Raw genomic sequence first — 17193 nt, 5'->3', positions numbered from 1 at the left:
AGATTCTCAAGCAGACTCCCTGCTGAGCACAGTGCCTAGTGTGGGGCTCGATCTGATGATGCCTCTGAGTTCAGGGGTTGAGCCAAGACCAAGAGTTGGATGCTTAACTGACTGAGCCATCACGCACCCCTACACCACATCTTCTTTAAGGAATGGATAACATTTACTGGCCAGAATAGGCTGGCCAGCACACTGACAAGGGGATCTTCAGCAGGGAGAGGTACAGCTCTCTGCAAACCAAATAAAAGACATTCTATTATTCTACTGACTCTTCATGCAGTTCCCCTTGTCATGCCTTATGGATTTGAAAGTAGTGTTCATAATCAAAAGGAGAAAGCATGTCTTCTAAAATGTTTTGACTTAAAGCATTTTTTTTTAAACAATCCAATAGAAGAATTAAAAATCCAGAGTCTTTTTACAAGAAGATATTGTATAGCATAGATACATCTTCTGTTACGGGATTTTAAGAAGATTATCATTTTAACAGTTGCCCAGGCAGCATCTCACCAGAGATGCAGAAGTGTTTAGGCTTATTTTCTTCAGGAGGTTCCCTAAATATGTAACCAAAAAAGATTTACCACTTGAACCTGGAAAAGAAGAGTCTATCTCCTGCTTTGTGTGGTAAGATGAAAGGCAAAAGGTAGCAGAATAAACAGCTGTCTGACAGATTGACTGTGTATGTCTTTTGAAATGAGGTCTTTAATCTTCACTGGCACTTCCCAACTCAACGGTATTATGACAGGCTCCTCATAAAAGAAAGGTAACAATCATTACTGACTATAATGGTTTGGAAGTCTTAGAAGCACAAAATCAAAGAGTAAATAAATCATAAACTAAACTTCAATTTTCAAGGACCGCATTTTTTTTTTTTTAGGAGGCTGCATTTTTTTTTTTTTAAGGCTGCATTTTCCTGCTCTTTATAAGGATGAAGTTATTAATTGTTCCAAAGGGATGGAATTGTCCCAAAACCTTCTCCCCTTGGCAGACCTACTGTTTGGTCTGCAGTACAGCTCATAGGGGCTTACTAGTGAAGAAAGGGTTAGCAGAGGCTGCAGACTTATTAAAATGAAGCCTATCAGTTTGAATAGCCCATGAGAATGTCAGATTTCTGAATTCCTACTCCTTCTACCTACAGAAGAGGTTCAGTTTCTCCTCCTGTAGCCTCCCTACCTCTAACACTTCAAAGTCTCCCACCTCCCCCCTGCCTCTTCAAAGCCTAAAGACAACACAAAAAAGCAGCAGAGAACAAACAATAACAAAAACCCTTAAGACTACAACAAAAAAGGGAGGTGATAGGAATTCTGGTGTGTGTTCTTAAAGTCTCTCAAATCAAAGCAAGACAGAACTATGACAGAAACAACAGCAACAACAAACCCTGAATACAGATGATCTTTTGACCTGCTACTGTACCATTATCTTTCCATAAAGGAGATAATTTCAGTATGCTGTGTAATAATTTCTACTCATTCCATCCTATTCCTACTTGAATCCTACCACAGGCTAAAATATGCCAAGATCCTTCTTCATTAACATATCATAGATTTTCTTTTCAGTATAAATCAAACTAAATAGGTCATGATTGCTTAATCAGTATGCAAAGTATTGCCTCTGGGAATCACCTTCAATCCTCTGACAGCTAGAATTTTTTTTAGTGCTTTGAAATTTAATTCTACCCAACCTAACCCTACCCAGCTCCTCATTCCCTCCCATCAAAATTTTCATCCTATGCGGTATAGATCTTGTCCTAGAATGGGTATCATGGCACTAACAGCAGGGATTTAATTAATTCAAGGGTGAAAACAGATTCTGAAACCAAGCCCCCCACCCCATGTCATTAGGACCTTTTCCCCTCCCTCAGCAGCCAAGAAGAGAGGGTGAGAGAAAGGAGCTCTCCTGAAATTATGTTACTGATATACTTATGCCTCACTCTTAAGAAAAGGATTGATTCTTCCTTACAAAGGAAGGCTCACATCATTCCTAAAAGAGTGAGGAGTCCATGATCATCCACACTGATTAAACAATCTCTGAGGAACTTTCGCGTAGTCCTGTAGCTTTCGATGAGATCAATATGCAGACGACTCCCCCTGTTTATTTGCATCCCTGACTCTTCCTCTGAGTGGACCTCTCGACACAGAAACTTGTGTGTCACCAAAACCAATTCTTGAGTCTCCCTGCTAGACTTGTTTTCTAGAACAGCAAACAGGCCTACAGAGTATGACACCATCCTGCTTGCTTTACAATTAACTCACTGACTCCTCACTACTTATGAGATAGGTACTAATATGATTTCATCTCACCGATGCTGGGGACCTAGACTTCAATCCAAGCAGGTGGAGTCCATAGCCCACAGGCTTAGCCATGATGCAAGGAATGCCCATGCTGTAAACCGTCCCAGTGCTCAGCAGGCTGCCCCCATCAAAGACCAGACAGTCACATTTGATCCTTGTATTTCCCTCCTCTCCATCCCCCAAACCTTTGGGAAACCTCCCTGGCCTGGCCTCCAAATCCCGTCCCCTCTCTGTCCCTCACTATCCTCACCAAAGTGGACTACTCAATCGTCTCAGAAATGATTTTCCAGTCTCCACTCCTCCCTCTCTCCATTCTGTAGAACACAAAGAAACCAGAGTGATTTTTTTTTAAAAGATGAATCGGAACAGATTACTTCCTGCTTCAAATCTTACAGTGGCATCCAGAGCCCTTGGAATAAGAGTCCCAGTTCTCCCCTTGGTCTGGGAGGCCCCTGAGGCCCTGACCTCTGACCCCCTCTCTCCATTTCAAAACGGCTTCCAGCCTCAGGGCAACTTTTGCCTCAATCCCAAAGGTCTCTCTTACATCATCACAAGATGGGATCCTTCTGGTCACTCAGGTGTCAGCTCAGTGTAACCTCCCAGGATGGCACTAGGACAGGACTTCCCTGCCTGGGACTCCGTCACAGCGGCTTCTGCCCTCTCCTCTAGACCATCAGCCTCTACTGTTCTTATCACAGGACTTCTGACAGCTCCTCCCATCGTGGCTTTGTCACGGGTTTCGTGCTCTTTTCAACACTCTACAAAGCTAAGAACTTTGTTCATCTTGTTGACTCCCATATCCTGAGGGCTTAGATTAGCTCCTAGGTAATAACAACACTTAAGACATGGTGGGCAAATGAAACGTCATGACCCTTTTAATGGCTTTCTAGTGCCTGTGGAGTAAGAGTAACTCTATCAACAGGAACCACAAGGCCCTGTGTAACCCCTGGCCACTTTTCCCTGCTGTCTCCGAAACGCTAATGAACTGGACTGCTTTCCCAGGGAGTGGCGGGAAGAGGGAGCCTTCTCTCCTTCTGGCCATCAGCAGGCTGTGCCTCCCCCAGGAGGCTCCCCCTGCCCCTCCCGGCCTGATGAAGTTCCCACTCATCCGTCAGAGCTCTGCTGAAGCATCCGTCTCCTGCCTTGAAAAACCTTCCCTGAGGTCCCAGGCAAGGTTCAGTCTCCTGCTTCACACACAACACTATTTTCCTTCACATCACTCCTCATACTTACCGTTTAACTGGTTATTTGGAATATCTTGTAAAATACACAAAAACAAAAACGAAACTCTGTTGTCCTGACTAGTCTTTCAGCTCCGTAACCCTAGGGAATAAATCTATTCATTTAACAAAAGGCTTGCTACTAACTAGACTGCCTGACTACAAAACCAACTTGTTTTTCAAGCATGAGGAAACCGGGGACTATATATTTTCCCGTGTGGGAGGAGGCTACCCACCCTCCTTGAACTTGTTCCCTCTAATTCCGTGTCTCCCATGACTGTGAATCTCTCCCCACCCATCCCCCTCAGACCAGGGCAAACCTGACATAGCCTCTGCCCAGACATGGGCTGCTCCGTCCCTCCCTTCAGCAATGGAAGCGCTGGAGTCGTCCTGCCCTCTGTTGGGTTAGCCCACTCCTGCAGTGTGCTTAGGGAGGCCAAGCAGCAAGATCCTGCCTGGGTCTTACACCCTCAAAGGAGGTTCAGATCAGCGTGACAGGAGGCACCCAGGACCAGGATGCTGGAGCTTGTTCTGCCTCACTATGTCAGGGCCATTAAGTGGTTTAAGCCACAAAGTGCAAAGACGGAAGCCCAAACTACTGACAGAGAAGCTCACTTAATAGTGTTGCCATATATAATTTACATTGATAAACACCACCAAGCGGTCTCTTAAGGTCTTCCATAATTGTCACCATTGGGTTGGGGAAGGTTAATTTGCCCCCGGAGATAACTCCATGGGCTCCCTGGCTCCATCCTGCCCCTACTCTGGGCTGTGCTCTGATGCTGTTGGGATGAGCCCTTGGGGGACACCAGCATAGGAGCGGATAAGACTAAGAGGCTGTGGCAGGGGAAGAGAACATTCTTCTGAACATGGAACCTAGGGGAAGCAGAGTGGGGAGACGCCAGGTTCGTTTAGATGGAACTCTTCATACAAAGGGCCCCTTCACTGGGTCTTAGGGCTTAGTTTTCCGCAGCCAGCAGGCACAGCTGGCCTCCGGCAAAACTGAAGTGCTTGCTGTCCATCACTGGTACTTGTTCCTACTGCCAGCCTATCTAAGTTGGGAGAAAAGTACCTGCAAAGAGAAAAATTGATTTCCACTAAAATATTAGGAATGCAATCTTTACCAGCCAGTGGATAATGCCAGGGAAGAAAATGCATAATACAAAGACAAAAACTGGGGGCTAATGTTAGGGCCAGGGATAGGAACTTTCTCTATTGGCCGTCACCCCCCAACTCACAGAAAAAGAAAAATTACATCATGAGGTGGGCACCTTCTTCCCTTTGATACAAGAACACCTGGCAAGCAAAATATTTTAAATCATTAGAAAAGCACCACCATAGTTGAATAACTCATGTAATTTAAAGAGTAATCCAATGAAAGTACGATTGTAGAATATCCAAAGTTATTTTGTATCCTTCCTAATACCAGACAAAAAGATATTGGGGAAGCCTAAACCATTTCTGGTGGTGTGAGCAGGAAAAACTCACTTTTCCTGTGTGTCTCCTTTGCTCTTGGGCCGACCCCCACACTCACAACACATTGGACACCAGACACATAGTTTTTCCCTCACCAAGCAAATCTGGGACACCAGCTGGGTGTCCTAAAATTTAAGGCACTGCATACTGGGTGACAGTGTCAGCTTCCACAGGGTCAATCCTACAACACCGCCGCTCTCACCCCACTTCAGATGCCAATGGCAAGTGCGGGTTATCGCCTGTGTGCTTCTGACCAATGGGCCATAAATCGGAGGTTCCTATGACCTCCTCCTCAAGTTTGATTAATTTGCCAGAGTGGTTTCAGAACTCCGGAAAATGGTTTCCTTACTAGATGACTGGTTTATTATAAAAGGATATGACAAAGGATACAGACAGGGCAAGGTATATGGGGAGGGCTGTGGGGCTTCCATGCTCTCTCTTGGTGTGCCCCTCCCCCAGCATCGCCCTGTGTCCATCAACCCAGAAGCTCTCTGGACACCATGTTTTGGAGATTTTAGGTATGACCCATCATTAACTCCATTTCCAGCCCCCTCTTCTCTCTCTGGAGAATAGGGCACAGTGCTGCAAGTCCAAGCTTCTAATCATGGCTTAGTCTTTCCTGTGACCGGCCCCCCACCCCAGAGCCACTGAGAGTTACCTCATTAGAACAAAGAATACTACTACCACTCTGGAAATTCCAAGAGATTTAGGGACTCTGTGTCAGGAACCAGGGACAGAGCACTTGCATGCACGCGCGCGCGCACACACACACACACACACACACACACTTCTATGATCTCACATGGCCTTGCCGCAACTCTAAATACTCCCTAGAGTAGAAGGGATGAAAAGCACACCCCCAAAGTATAAGCATTTCTTTTTAAATCAGTGGGCAACAAGTCTGTACTAAACGGGCCAACCATTTGGTATAGAAACTGAAAATCTGTAGTGAATGCTGAGTATTTGAGGAAAAAGCACCTGTCCGTTTAGAATTGTATGAGAAAACATAAAGAGAGAAATATCTATTTCAGGAATGTTTAGAAGTATCTAATACAGAGAAAAAATACAAATCCATAAAAGTCATCTGGTGAACAGTTTAATTTCATGAAGTTACTTTTCAGAGTCTGCACCAGACAGTGTATTTAATGATTATTCATATTTATTTTATTTCTAGAGAAAATATTTTTCCTAGCCACAAGTTCCAAATCAGTCTCATAGAAAAAACACAAAAACGAAAACAGAAGAAGTGAGAGACAGCAATAAGTGATTTTTTTGGAAATTCTGTCGCTAGACTTACGCAGTCGAGGTCTGCATGTCGTGCCAGCTTCTGCTGAAATTCTGCTTCAATTCATTCATCAGGTTCATGCCGAGTTTTTGCTTTATCTCAACCAGATGCCTTTCTTTCGCTGATAAAACTTGCCGTAATGTTGTGATTTCGTCTTCGAGCTACAGGTGGGAGGAAAGCGGTGCGGAAAGATGTGAGGGCAGTTGAAACACACACCTGCAAAGCGCTCGGTGCTCCAAAGCCGCCCGGAGCACCATCGTATTCCAGGCCCACGTTTACTTACAGCCAACACATCCCACAGCGATGACGGTCTGATATTTTGAAATAGAAGCAGATTTCTTTAGTTTTAATGATTATAAAAGTAATCATTGCTCCTTATAAAAAATTCACACAGCAAAATATAAACAAGAATGATTACCTCTAATCCACTAGAAAATAGCCGCTACTTAACTTTTTGGCTTCTCATCGTCCAATTTTTTTGTTTTTTGTTTTTTTCAAAAACGCAGGGCTTGAACTCACAGCCCTGAGATCAAGACCTGAGCTGAGATCAAGAGTTGGATGCTTAATCAACTGAGTCACCCAGGTGCCCACCCCCCCAAAATGTTTTCTTTTCTTTTTTTTTTTTAACATTTAATTTGCTCCTAAAAGCAACTTCATGTGTCACTGGTCAGTACTTTGTGTTTATTTTTATTATTGTTTGCTTGTTTATTTTATTTTTATTTTTTTTAATGTCTTAATTTTATTTTATTTTTCCAGTGTTCCAAGATTCTTTGTTTATGCACCACACCCAGTGCTCCATGCAATACGTGCTCTCCTTAATACCTACCACCAGGCTCACCCATCCCCCCACCCCTGTGTGTGTATTTTTTGTCCATCACAAATCACTGCATTGATGTAGACACAAACTGGGCAGACACTGGTTTTGCCAAGCTAGTGTCTCAGGAGGGGAGAACAAGGGAGGAGAGGATGTATGCGAGAATGTGATTCGTGTGTCTTTTTCTTTTTAACAATGTACTGACAAATAATTGATGTATAATAAACCACCCATATTTAAAGTGTATAGCCTGTTAGTTTTGACATGTGTGTTACTCTGGTGAAGTCATCACTGCTACCAAGAAAGGGAACATGTCCATCACCTCCAAAAGTCTTCTAGGTCTTTGTTGTCATTCCTCCCTCTTCCTTCCCCCACCCCTCCTCCCAGGTAGCCGCTCGCTGGTCTTTCTTTCACTCCACAGCACATACTCATTTTGTGTGCCTTTGTTCACTCGGTCTAATTACTTGAGATTTTTGGGATTTATCCATGTTGCTGCATTATCACAGGTTCTTCCCGTTTTATTGAAGAGCAGTATTCTTTGTATGGACAGTTTGTTACCTATTCACCTGGTGAAGGACATTTGGGTTTGGCCAATGCAATAAAGCTGCTATGACCACTCATGTACAAGGTTATAGTGAGGATATATTTCCTCTTTCCCCTGTATGAGAAGAAAAGCAAATCTCACAAAATTGCTCTTGTTCGCTACGTAAAACAGTATGGAGTTCCCTCAAAAGATTAAAAATAGAACTTCCATACCACCCAGCAATTTTCCTTCTGGGTATTCATTCAAAGAAAATGAAAACATTAACTCAAAAAGGTACATACACCCCCATGTTCACTGCAGCATTATTTACAATAGCCAAGATATGGAAACAAGCTAAGCGTCCACTGATGGATGAATGGAGAAAGAAAATGTCACACACACACACACACACACACACACACACACACACACAGAAATATTATTCATCCATAAAAAAGATGGAAATGTTGCCATTTGTGACATGGATGGAATTTGAGGGTATCATGCTAAGTGAAATGTTATCAGACAGAGAAAAACAAATACCATAATATCTCATTTATATGCGGAATCTAAAAACAAAGCAAATGAAAACAAGCTCCTAGATACAGAGAAGAGACTGGTGATTGCCAGCGGGAGGGGTGCGGGAGGTGGGGTGGATGAAATGGGTGAAGAATGTCAAAATGTACAAACTTACAGTTATAAAATAAGCAAGTCACACACACACACAAACTGCCCCTGCAAAGGTAATTTCTAACAAAGCAGCTCTGTAAAATGCTCAGATTTTCGAGAGTGGTGCTATAACCTGTGAAAATCAATTTGAAACTCCACAAAGTCTTTGATTCTGACTGTCGTATTTTATTCTGTTGTCATGTTTTACAATGTATTGCCCTGGTAATATTGCTTAAATTTACAAAATGATCCTGACTTCCTTTGTGAAGCCAAAAGAGAACGACCAGTACTCCCTTAGCATCCCACATGCACAGGGGTCATAACAAGCCTGACATTTTCACCAGATTTCTTATTTTTACAAATGTGGCTGCTGTGTCTCATTTACAGTCAGAATATCTAGCTCTACTTCTGACCACAAACCACATTTACACTAACACCATCAGTCATCAGGCAAATGTGCTCCTCGGGTTACTGGAGATACAGCTGCTAAAAAGGCCTCTCGAGAAAGACAGGCACCTTGGCACAGATTAGACTTTTTACTTGTGCAAGGAAGATTTTACCCCAATGGTGGACAGATGGAATAGTGTGAAGCTTCACGGACATAAATAATCACTTCTGTAAAATAGGCAAAATTCTAAGTTGGAAGCATCTTAAATACTATGGTGGGGAAAAAAAAAAACAATCTTTTGGAGTTTTTGATATCAGCAAATGTCCTAGTAATCTTGCATTAGTCATTTTTTATGTTTAAGGGGCAGTTTTCCAATGTTCACAGGAATCTCTCTAACATGGTTACCCACTCCACAAACATGTTCTAGTCAGTAGCACAGTCTTGAGGAGTAGGTCTTCAGTATGCAGACGTATACTCACTGCTGCAAAAGGAGTCCACTCCAGGACCACCAAAGGGGGTCATGCTTTTGGTCTCCCCATTAAATGAGAACATACGGTTATTTTAAAATTAAACCCTCTATTCTCTCGCTATCCCGTTACATTCCACTTTTTCATCTTTGTCAATGTGTCTCTTGCGTTTAATCTGTGGTCTACTATTTCTTAAGGTTGTATCTCTAGCTGTCTTTCTGTAGCAGCCTTTTTTCTGTAAAAAAGAAGTTTTCTGCTTTCTTTTGCATCAATAATATGTTCTGAGTGACTGAAATTATTGGGAATCTTGGGGCTTTTTATGCATTGGGTAAGACTGTGGTTTTCACTCTGTAATAAAAATAAAGGGACAATTTTTAACTGGCAATAAGAACTTACAGATGTAGAGAAGAGGAAGGAGGCTCAAACATCTTGATATTCTCAACCTCCTATCTATGGGACCCTAGAAATGTATTCAATATTGGGGGACAATAGGAGATTCATTAGTTATTTGAGGGAGGCAAGGGATTCATAGTTTTCTAATGAAATGCTTAATCCACCAGAAGTGAAGAGAAACACTGAAGTGATCAATTTACCAAACATCAACCTAAAGAAAGAATAATGAAGTCCCACACCTAATATTCTAGACATGGAAGCACACATTAAAAAGTATTTGTAAGGGGGCGCCTGGGTGGCTCGGTGGGTTAAAGCCTCTGCCTTCTGCTCAGGTCATGATCCCAGCGTCCTGGGATCTGGGATCGAGCCCCGAATGGGGCTCTCTGCTCTGCGGGGAGCCTGCTTCCTTCTCTTTCTACCTGCCTCTCTGCCTGCTTGTGATCTCTGTCAAATTAAAAAAAAAAAAAAGTATTTGTAAGGAACAGACTTTTAATGATAGAAACATGAACTTGGTTACTCAGTTTGGTCTGTTCTCGGGTTCTTTAATGAAATTCTCATCATTTCAATGAAACATTGAGACTCACATTTCTTGAAGTTTTCGGTATATTTATCGGTGATCTAAATACATGCCAAAAAAATCTATGAGCAAATTCAGAAATTGAAAAAAAAACACGTAATCTTCAATTATATTAGCTTGCAAGAATGAAAATGAGAACCACATCTCTTTCCACAGAACAGAGAGTTCTGCCCCACGGCAAAGCCTTTAATCACAAATATTTTAAATGATGCTCATGACAAGAGTCCACCCCTCATTTGACCAATGAGATTTTTTTGGTCTGGTTACACCAGTGGTTTTCAATTTCAGTTCGCATAAGAGTTACTCATTGGGCATATTTAAGATGCAGATTTTAATGCCCTAAGACTCGGATATCTTCAACTTGGTAGGGCCAGGCTACATACATTATTTAACCTGTGCTCCCAGATACTCTGAGGCTGGTGGTATGGAAACCTGATACCGTAAGTACCTCTCTGAGCCACAGCAAATTCTTTATGGGATGAGGTGGAGTGCAGGTAAGTCATTAACGGAAGTGTTTAATATATCCTTTCTGCTTTAACTTTAAATGAATCATTTCTTTATTATAAACTAATAGTCTGGTTCTTTGGTTTTCTGACTCCCTAGGAGATCTCTTGGATGACCCATATTTATGATTAAGATTAGATACTGAAACTTGATTACTTAAATATGAATTAACAGGCACATATCGGTGAGGATGTAGCAAAATTGGAAGCCTTGTACATGGCTGGGTAGGAATGGTAGGAATGGAAAATGGCCCCTGTGGAAAAGAGTCTGGTAGTTTCTTAAAAAGTTAAACATAAAATTACCATATGACCAACAATTCCACTCCCAGGTATATTCCCCAAAGAATATGAACAAATACATGCATACACATGTTCATAATAGCACCATTCACAATAGCCAGATGGGAAAACAGCTGACATGGCCATCAACAGATGAACAGATACACAACTGCACTAGTCACAAAAATGGAGTATTATTCAGCCATAAAAAAGAATGGAGTATTGAGATATGCTACAACGTGGGTGAAACTCAAAAACATCCAGCCCAGTGAAAGAAGCCAGACACAAAAGGTCATCTCTTCTATGAAATATACAGGATAGTAAATCCATAGAGGCAGAATGCAGAAGGGGAAAGGGAAAGCAACTGCATAATGAATATGGGGTTTCTTTTTGGGGTACTAAAAATAGTTTGGAACTAGAGGTGGTAGTTATACAACATTGTAAGAATACTAAATGCTATTGAACTGTTCACGTTAAAATAGCTAATTTTATATCTCAATAAAAAATATAAAAAAAACATAAATTAACCTGGAGTAGCTAATTAATTACCTTCAAAATGGAATTTGTGTTAGAAGATAGAAAATTTACTTTCCTATTTTATCTGCCAGATTACATAAAATATCTAACTTATATCCAGGTGAAGAAATCTTTCATAAACTATTAAAGCATCATTATGATGCTTAGGAGTGAGAGAATTTGGTCTCTTGCATACACTACTTCAAGACCAGACTCCTTTCCTGGCTAATCATGCCTTTGGCTAAGACTCCTAGGAAGTAAGATCAAAATCCAGATACTACTTGAGAGAGTGCAATGGTTGTTTTTATGTGTCAACTTGACTGGGCCATTGGATGCCCAGCCATTTGGTCAAATATCATGCTGCATGTACCCAGGAGGTTTTTATTTATTTATTTATTTTGTGTGTAGGATTAACAACTGAATTGGTAGACTGAGTAGAGCAGATTGCCTTCCCAAAGTGGGTGGGTCTCATCAAATCAGTTGAAGGCCTAAATAGAACAAAAGGGCTGACCTTCCTTCAGCTAATAAGGACTCTTCTTGCCTGGCTGCTTCTGAGTTGGGACATTGTTTTTCTTCTTCATTCAGACTTAAACTGTAACATCCGCTGTTCTTAGGCCCCAAGCCTGCTGGCCTTCAGACAAGAGCTATACCATCAGCTACCCCGGGTCTCCAGCTTACTGACTGTAGATCCTGTGATTGTCAGCCTCTATAATCACATCAGCCAATTCCTTGTAAAATTTCTTTTTATATATACATACATATATATTACTGGTTCTGTGTTTCTGAAGGACTCTAATACAGAAGGGTATTACAATAAGATATTACTGATTATGAACACTTCAGTTGTTCACTACTGAGTCCAGAAAGAATAAAGAAGGCCTTGAAGGAAGTAACTAAGAAAGACCCAGAGCCTAAGGCACTTCTTTGTAAGTCTACAAGACATGTGGCTTGAGAGTACTGTGTTCTTCCTGGGGAACCACACACAAAAGGAAGGAAGAAGAGCCCAAAGGGAGATGAAGGGAGACTGAAAATTGGCTTTGCCTACTGGATCATGCTGCCTGTTGTTTTTCCTACTCCTATTAATGCCTATTTTTCTTGAGTCATTTTATCTAGAGGACACTGGCAGTATTTGATAGTTATATAATCATAAATTTATAGTACTAATGACAACATTTCATCCTTTTCAAAAGCCCAGGCACATTATGGAATACAAAGCGTAACATGCAGCTTAGGGACGTAAGAGTGGAATAGGATGGAAGCAGCACAGAAATAGTGAGCAAGTTTATTCAAAGACGGGGAGAGAGAGGAACTCCTGGGTGGCTCAGTGGGTTAAGCCTCTGCCTTCAGCTCAGGTCAGGATCTCAGGGTCCTGAAATCGAGCCCGGCATGGGGCCCTCTGATCAGCAGGGAGTTTGCTTCTCCCTCTGCCCCTCCCCCCGCTTGTGTTTTCTCCCTCTCTTTCTCTCTCTCTCAAACAAATAAAATCTTAAAAAAAAAAAAAGGAGAGAAAAAAAGAAAAACCCCAAAGAACATGTATGTAAAGATCTCAAAAAAGAGGTCAGGACCTAAAGAGAACAAATAGCTGAAATAAAATAATACGTCTTTGTATACTGGTAAGGTTTGTAAGAAAACATATTCAACCACTGGTATTTAAAAATGCAAATATTATAAAGCATCTGCCTTCGGCTCTAGTCATGATCCCGGGATCCTGGGATCGAGCCCCACATCGGGCTCCCTGCTCAGCAGGAAGCCTGCTTCCCTGTCTCCCACTCCCCCTGATTGTGTTCCCTCTCTCCCTGTGTCTCTCTCTGTCAAATAAATGCAATCTTTAAAAAAAATGCAAATATCTTGGGGCACCTAGCTGGCTCAGATGGCAGAACACATGACTCTTGGGGTCATGGGTTCGAGCCCCATGTTAGGTGCAGAGGTTCCAAAAAAAAAAAAAAAACTTAAAAAAAGTAAATACTTCTTTAAGTTATAAAATAATTCAAGATCATGACAAATCTTAATTGCATACCTTCTATACAAAGACCACTGCACCAGTGTTGTGTTGGCCTCACAATGAAGAAACTTAAAAACACACATACTGCATGATCGTGGTAATAAACCAAAGACTAAACTGTTCATATCAGGTTCCTCTTTTCAAGTGCAAACTTAATCTGAGATGTAGCCTTGTGGACACTATTGGCTTATCTTAGGTCTCCTGACATAAGGACAGATCTTCCATTGCCTGCACTTGGCAACACACAACATGTTGGCTGTGTGGATGAGTGGAGTTATGAGTTTGTCCGAAGTGTAAGGGCATCTTCAGGGCCATATGAACAACAAAACAGTGCGGGACACAGCAGCTGGTGGGGGGCATCCGGCAGAGTCACAAAACTGTGGAAGAACCTAAGCCCCCCAGGGAGAGGTGTACATTGAAGAGGAACCTGGATCCCTGGCACATTCCAAGACCCCTTGTAAGCAAGGGGGTCAGAGATGAGAAGTCCTCATCCACAAAGCTCTTCCTTTGGGTCATGGCCCCCAATGACCGCCTGACTCAAAGGCAACCTATTAGGCTGGCCTGCGAGGCATCCTGTTATCCAAGCGGCGAACGGATCTGGTAGGACCTTCCCTCAGGCACAGAGAGGGGTGGCTTGTGACAGGGGCCCAGGAAGAACGTCTGTGGAGAGCTGAGGAAGCTCTAAAAGCTGTCCCTGGTCTTGGAAGGGCCACTTGGGGGACTGCTGAGATTGCTCTCTGTGTGTCCTTGTTGTAATAAGACCCCAGCATCTGAGCTAATCTGAATGCCTATGTGATCGGAAAGAACCTGGTTTGGGGTGGGTGTGTGAGCGTGAGTGTGCATGCACGTGTGTGTGAGCAAGTGTCGGCAGGTACACACATACAGGCGCAGGCATTCACGGAAGGGCAGGCAAAGCAGATTTAAGAAAAGGATGAGCATTAAGCAGAGGTGGCCTGAGGTGGATGAAGAAATGGAAATGTGAAGAGAAAAAACCAGCAAAGATCCATTTCCTTTGCTTTTCACGGGGTCTGGGGCACGCAGCAGCACCCATGTGCCTCTGGGAGTCACGATGCCTCTCTGGCAATATGTGGTACTTCTTCATTCCTGGAGACTCCAGAAATAAGAGACAGGAAGCACTCCAGAGGATGAGAACACGAATCCTGGTCACTTGAACATGGTAACGGGATCTGGCAGGCTCAAGAGTCTTAGTAATGAGATGTGTTGGAAGCTTAGTAATGTGGCAAGTGAGACAGAAATTTCTGGAAACACCACTGGTTTTTGTATTACAGGGGCATCCACTTAGAACCAAGGCTCACTTTTTCTTGATTAGAAAAGTAACGCACACTCACTGTTGAACGTTTAGAAAATAAAAACGCATTCAAAAAACACAATGATCTACGTGTGTGTATATACCCCAGCAGACCCAGAACCCCCAAAACTCAAGGCATTCTCTAAAGGTTGATTGGCTACAGAAGTTTTGCTGAATTTAAACTTGGACCATAACAGTGCAAGAATTAAATTTCAGCTCAGAATCAGTTAGCTGACACCAGTCTGAAGAATATAACTTTTGGACACCACAACTGACATGAACAAGCTGGTCATGAACCAGAGTTCCGGGCTGTAAGGAAACACGGAGCTAGGACATTTTCTTCCACGGCTGACTTCGGTCCGGGCCTGCTGGCATTTGTGGCCAACAGGAAGTCGGCTGGGTGGTTGTAGATCAGTGGCCGCAGACAGACCCCACTCAAGAGCCAGGCTATTTGATTTGAGGCTGTGCCTGAAATCATTTCTGTTGTGCCAGAAAAACAAGCTGCTCTGTCATTTTATAATGAAGTTATTTTTGGGTGTGTTTTATGAAAGTACCTAAAAAGTCTTCAATATTATTATAAGCTGTCTGAAACAAATGCCACAGCATTTGGGCTTGAGGCCTGGAGCGGACAGAGCAGGGTGAGGGCGAGGTGCTGCTACAAGCCGTGTCCTCTGCATGCGACTGAGCCCAGAGCCTTGCTTCTGGCTGGACCAGGAGCTTCCTGCCCTGGGATCCAGGGACGTAGAATGGGGAGGAATATGGGTCTCATTCCTCTGGCCCTAACTGCTTCTTCTACTTGAAAAGCTCCCTTTCTCTAGCGCTTTCCTCCTACAATGTAACCGCTTGGTAGCAAAGTCTGAAAGGGTTGGCTTTAACAGAAGTTGTATTCCCCACCAGCCAGGCATCATCCTTGCCTCCAAGTCCAGAGGCCCGCAGCAACTACACAAGATTTAAGGCAACCGGAATTCATCATAGCTTTCCTCTCTGCCCCCAGAACTTTACTCCTCTGCAAACAAGTACACAACTTAACAAAATCCAGTTGCTTCGGTGACCTCTAATTACAGAAAGAAATCACTTCCAAGTATTGCTTGAGCTAAGCTGCTGACCTAAAGCAGGAATTGCTCTTACAAAAGAGCCTGCACCTGTACCTATACCAAGGTCTTGGAGGAATTCATCAGGCCTGTAAGTGATTACTGTTCCCATAATATTGGGAAATTAAAAAGAATAAGAGGCGCATATTTACAGCTACTTGTTACTGCTGATTAAGCAATATAACTATGCCTTTTTCTTCTGTAACCAGTGGATAATGGACCACTAGCATTACAAAAAACACCCTAGAAAAAATGAATTACGTTACAATATCATTTATTAAATTTTATTAAATGAAAGACAATAGGGGCGCCTGGGTGGCCCAATCGGTTAGGCATCTGACTCTTGATTTCATCTCAAGTCATGATCTCAGGGTTATGAGATCCAGCCCCATGTCAAACTCCGTGTTGGGTGTGGAACCTGCTTAAGATTCTCTGCTCCCCCCATTGCCCCGTCCTCCACCCTTGCTGGTGCTCTCTCAATAAAAAAATAAATACATGAAAGACAACATAACTAAAACATGGGACTTATACAAAACTAACAATAACTCCTAAGATCCTGAGACAGACAGAAGGACAATAAGATGGCTAAACATACCTGAACTAATTCTGCCTTTAACTCTTCTCTTTCCTCCTGAGACAGCATGCTAGAGAAGTCAGCACTTGCTACCGTGTCTTCATCTCGTCCTTGCAATGGTTCAGTCTCCAACAAACCTTTAGGCAAGATGGATAAAACATAATGCAATTAAAAAAAAATGAATTTGGCCAACTTCTGTTTCCACACTCTGGAGAATTAGATATCCTGACAGACCCTCCTGCTAAAAGCACAATTAAAAATTCCTGGGGCATCAGTCAGTTAGGCATCTGCCTTCAGCTTGGGTCATGATCCTGGGGTCCTGGGATCAAGTCCCATGTTGGACTTCTTGCTCAGTGGGATGCCTGCTTCTCCCTCTGCCTCTGCCCTTCACCCCTACCCTTGCTCGTGAGCACTCTCTCTCTCTCAAATAAATGAATGGGATCTTTAAAAAATATATAAATGAAATTTAAAAAAACAACTAAAACTTACAGAAAAAAAAAAATCTCTCTAAATGTGTGATGAGTTGCCAAGAAGGTAAAAAACACTAAGAAGCCAAAGAACTAAGTCAAAGTGGGAAGCCAGAGGTGTAAACAGAAGTTTTCATTAGTTCCACCATTTGCCTCCCAGATGAATTCTGGCTTCAGTGTTCACTGTCCCCTGGGGTGCAGAGGGCAGAGGACAAAGCCTAGGGCCACCCAAGGAGAGGGGATCTGCATCCCCACAGGGCTGCACCCTGAGAGGAAGGTGAACTGGAAACCAATACCATCGCTGCCCACAAGGATCTGGGAGGCAAGCAGCCTTGACCCTCAGCACTGAATG

General features: G+C 42.8%; 1 protein-coding gene across 10 annotated transcripts in view; it reads right to left on the bottom strand.

The window, feature by feature from the left end:
• Positions 1–17193, bottom strand: part of TPD52L1 (TPD52 like 1) — a 98752-nt gene that overhangs the window by 18247 nt on the left and 63312 nt on the right. For all 10 annotated transcript variants that reach the window (XM_032862445.1, XM_032862446.1, XM_032862447.1 and 7 more), the window contains exons 2-3: positions 16396–16511; positions 6282–6430 (exon numbers count right to left, since the gene is read on the bottom strand). In XM_032862445.1, the coding sequence (XP_032718336.1) occupies positions 6282–6430; positions 16396–16511 (265 nt within the window). The remainder of the gene's footprint in view (positions 1–6281; positions 6431–16395; positions 16512–17193) is intronic.

This window comes from Lontra canadensis, unplaced genomic scaffold, assembly GCF_010015895.1.
Source record: "Lontra canadensis isolate GAN:19392208 unplaced genomic scaffold, GSC_riverotter_1.0 scaffold23, whole genome shotgun sequence".
Lineage (NCBI taxonomy): Eukaryota > Metazoa > Chordata > Mammalia > Carnivora > Mustelidae > Lontra > Lontra canadensis.
Note: the sequence above shows the minus strand (reverse complement) of the source record. Positions and strands in the feature narration are given on the sequence as shown.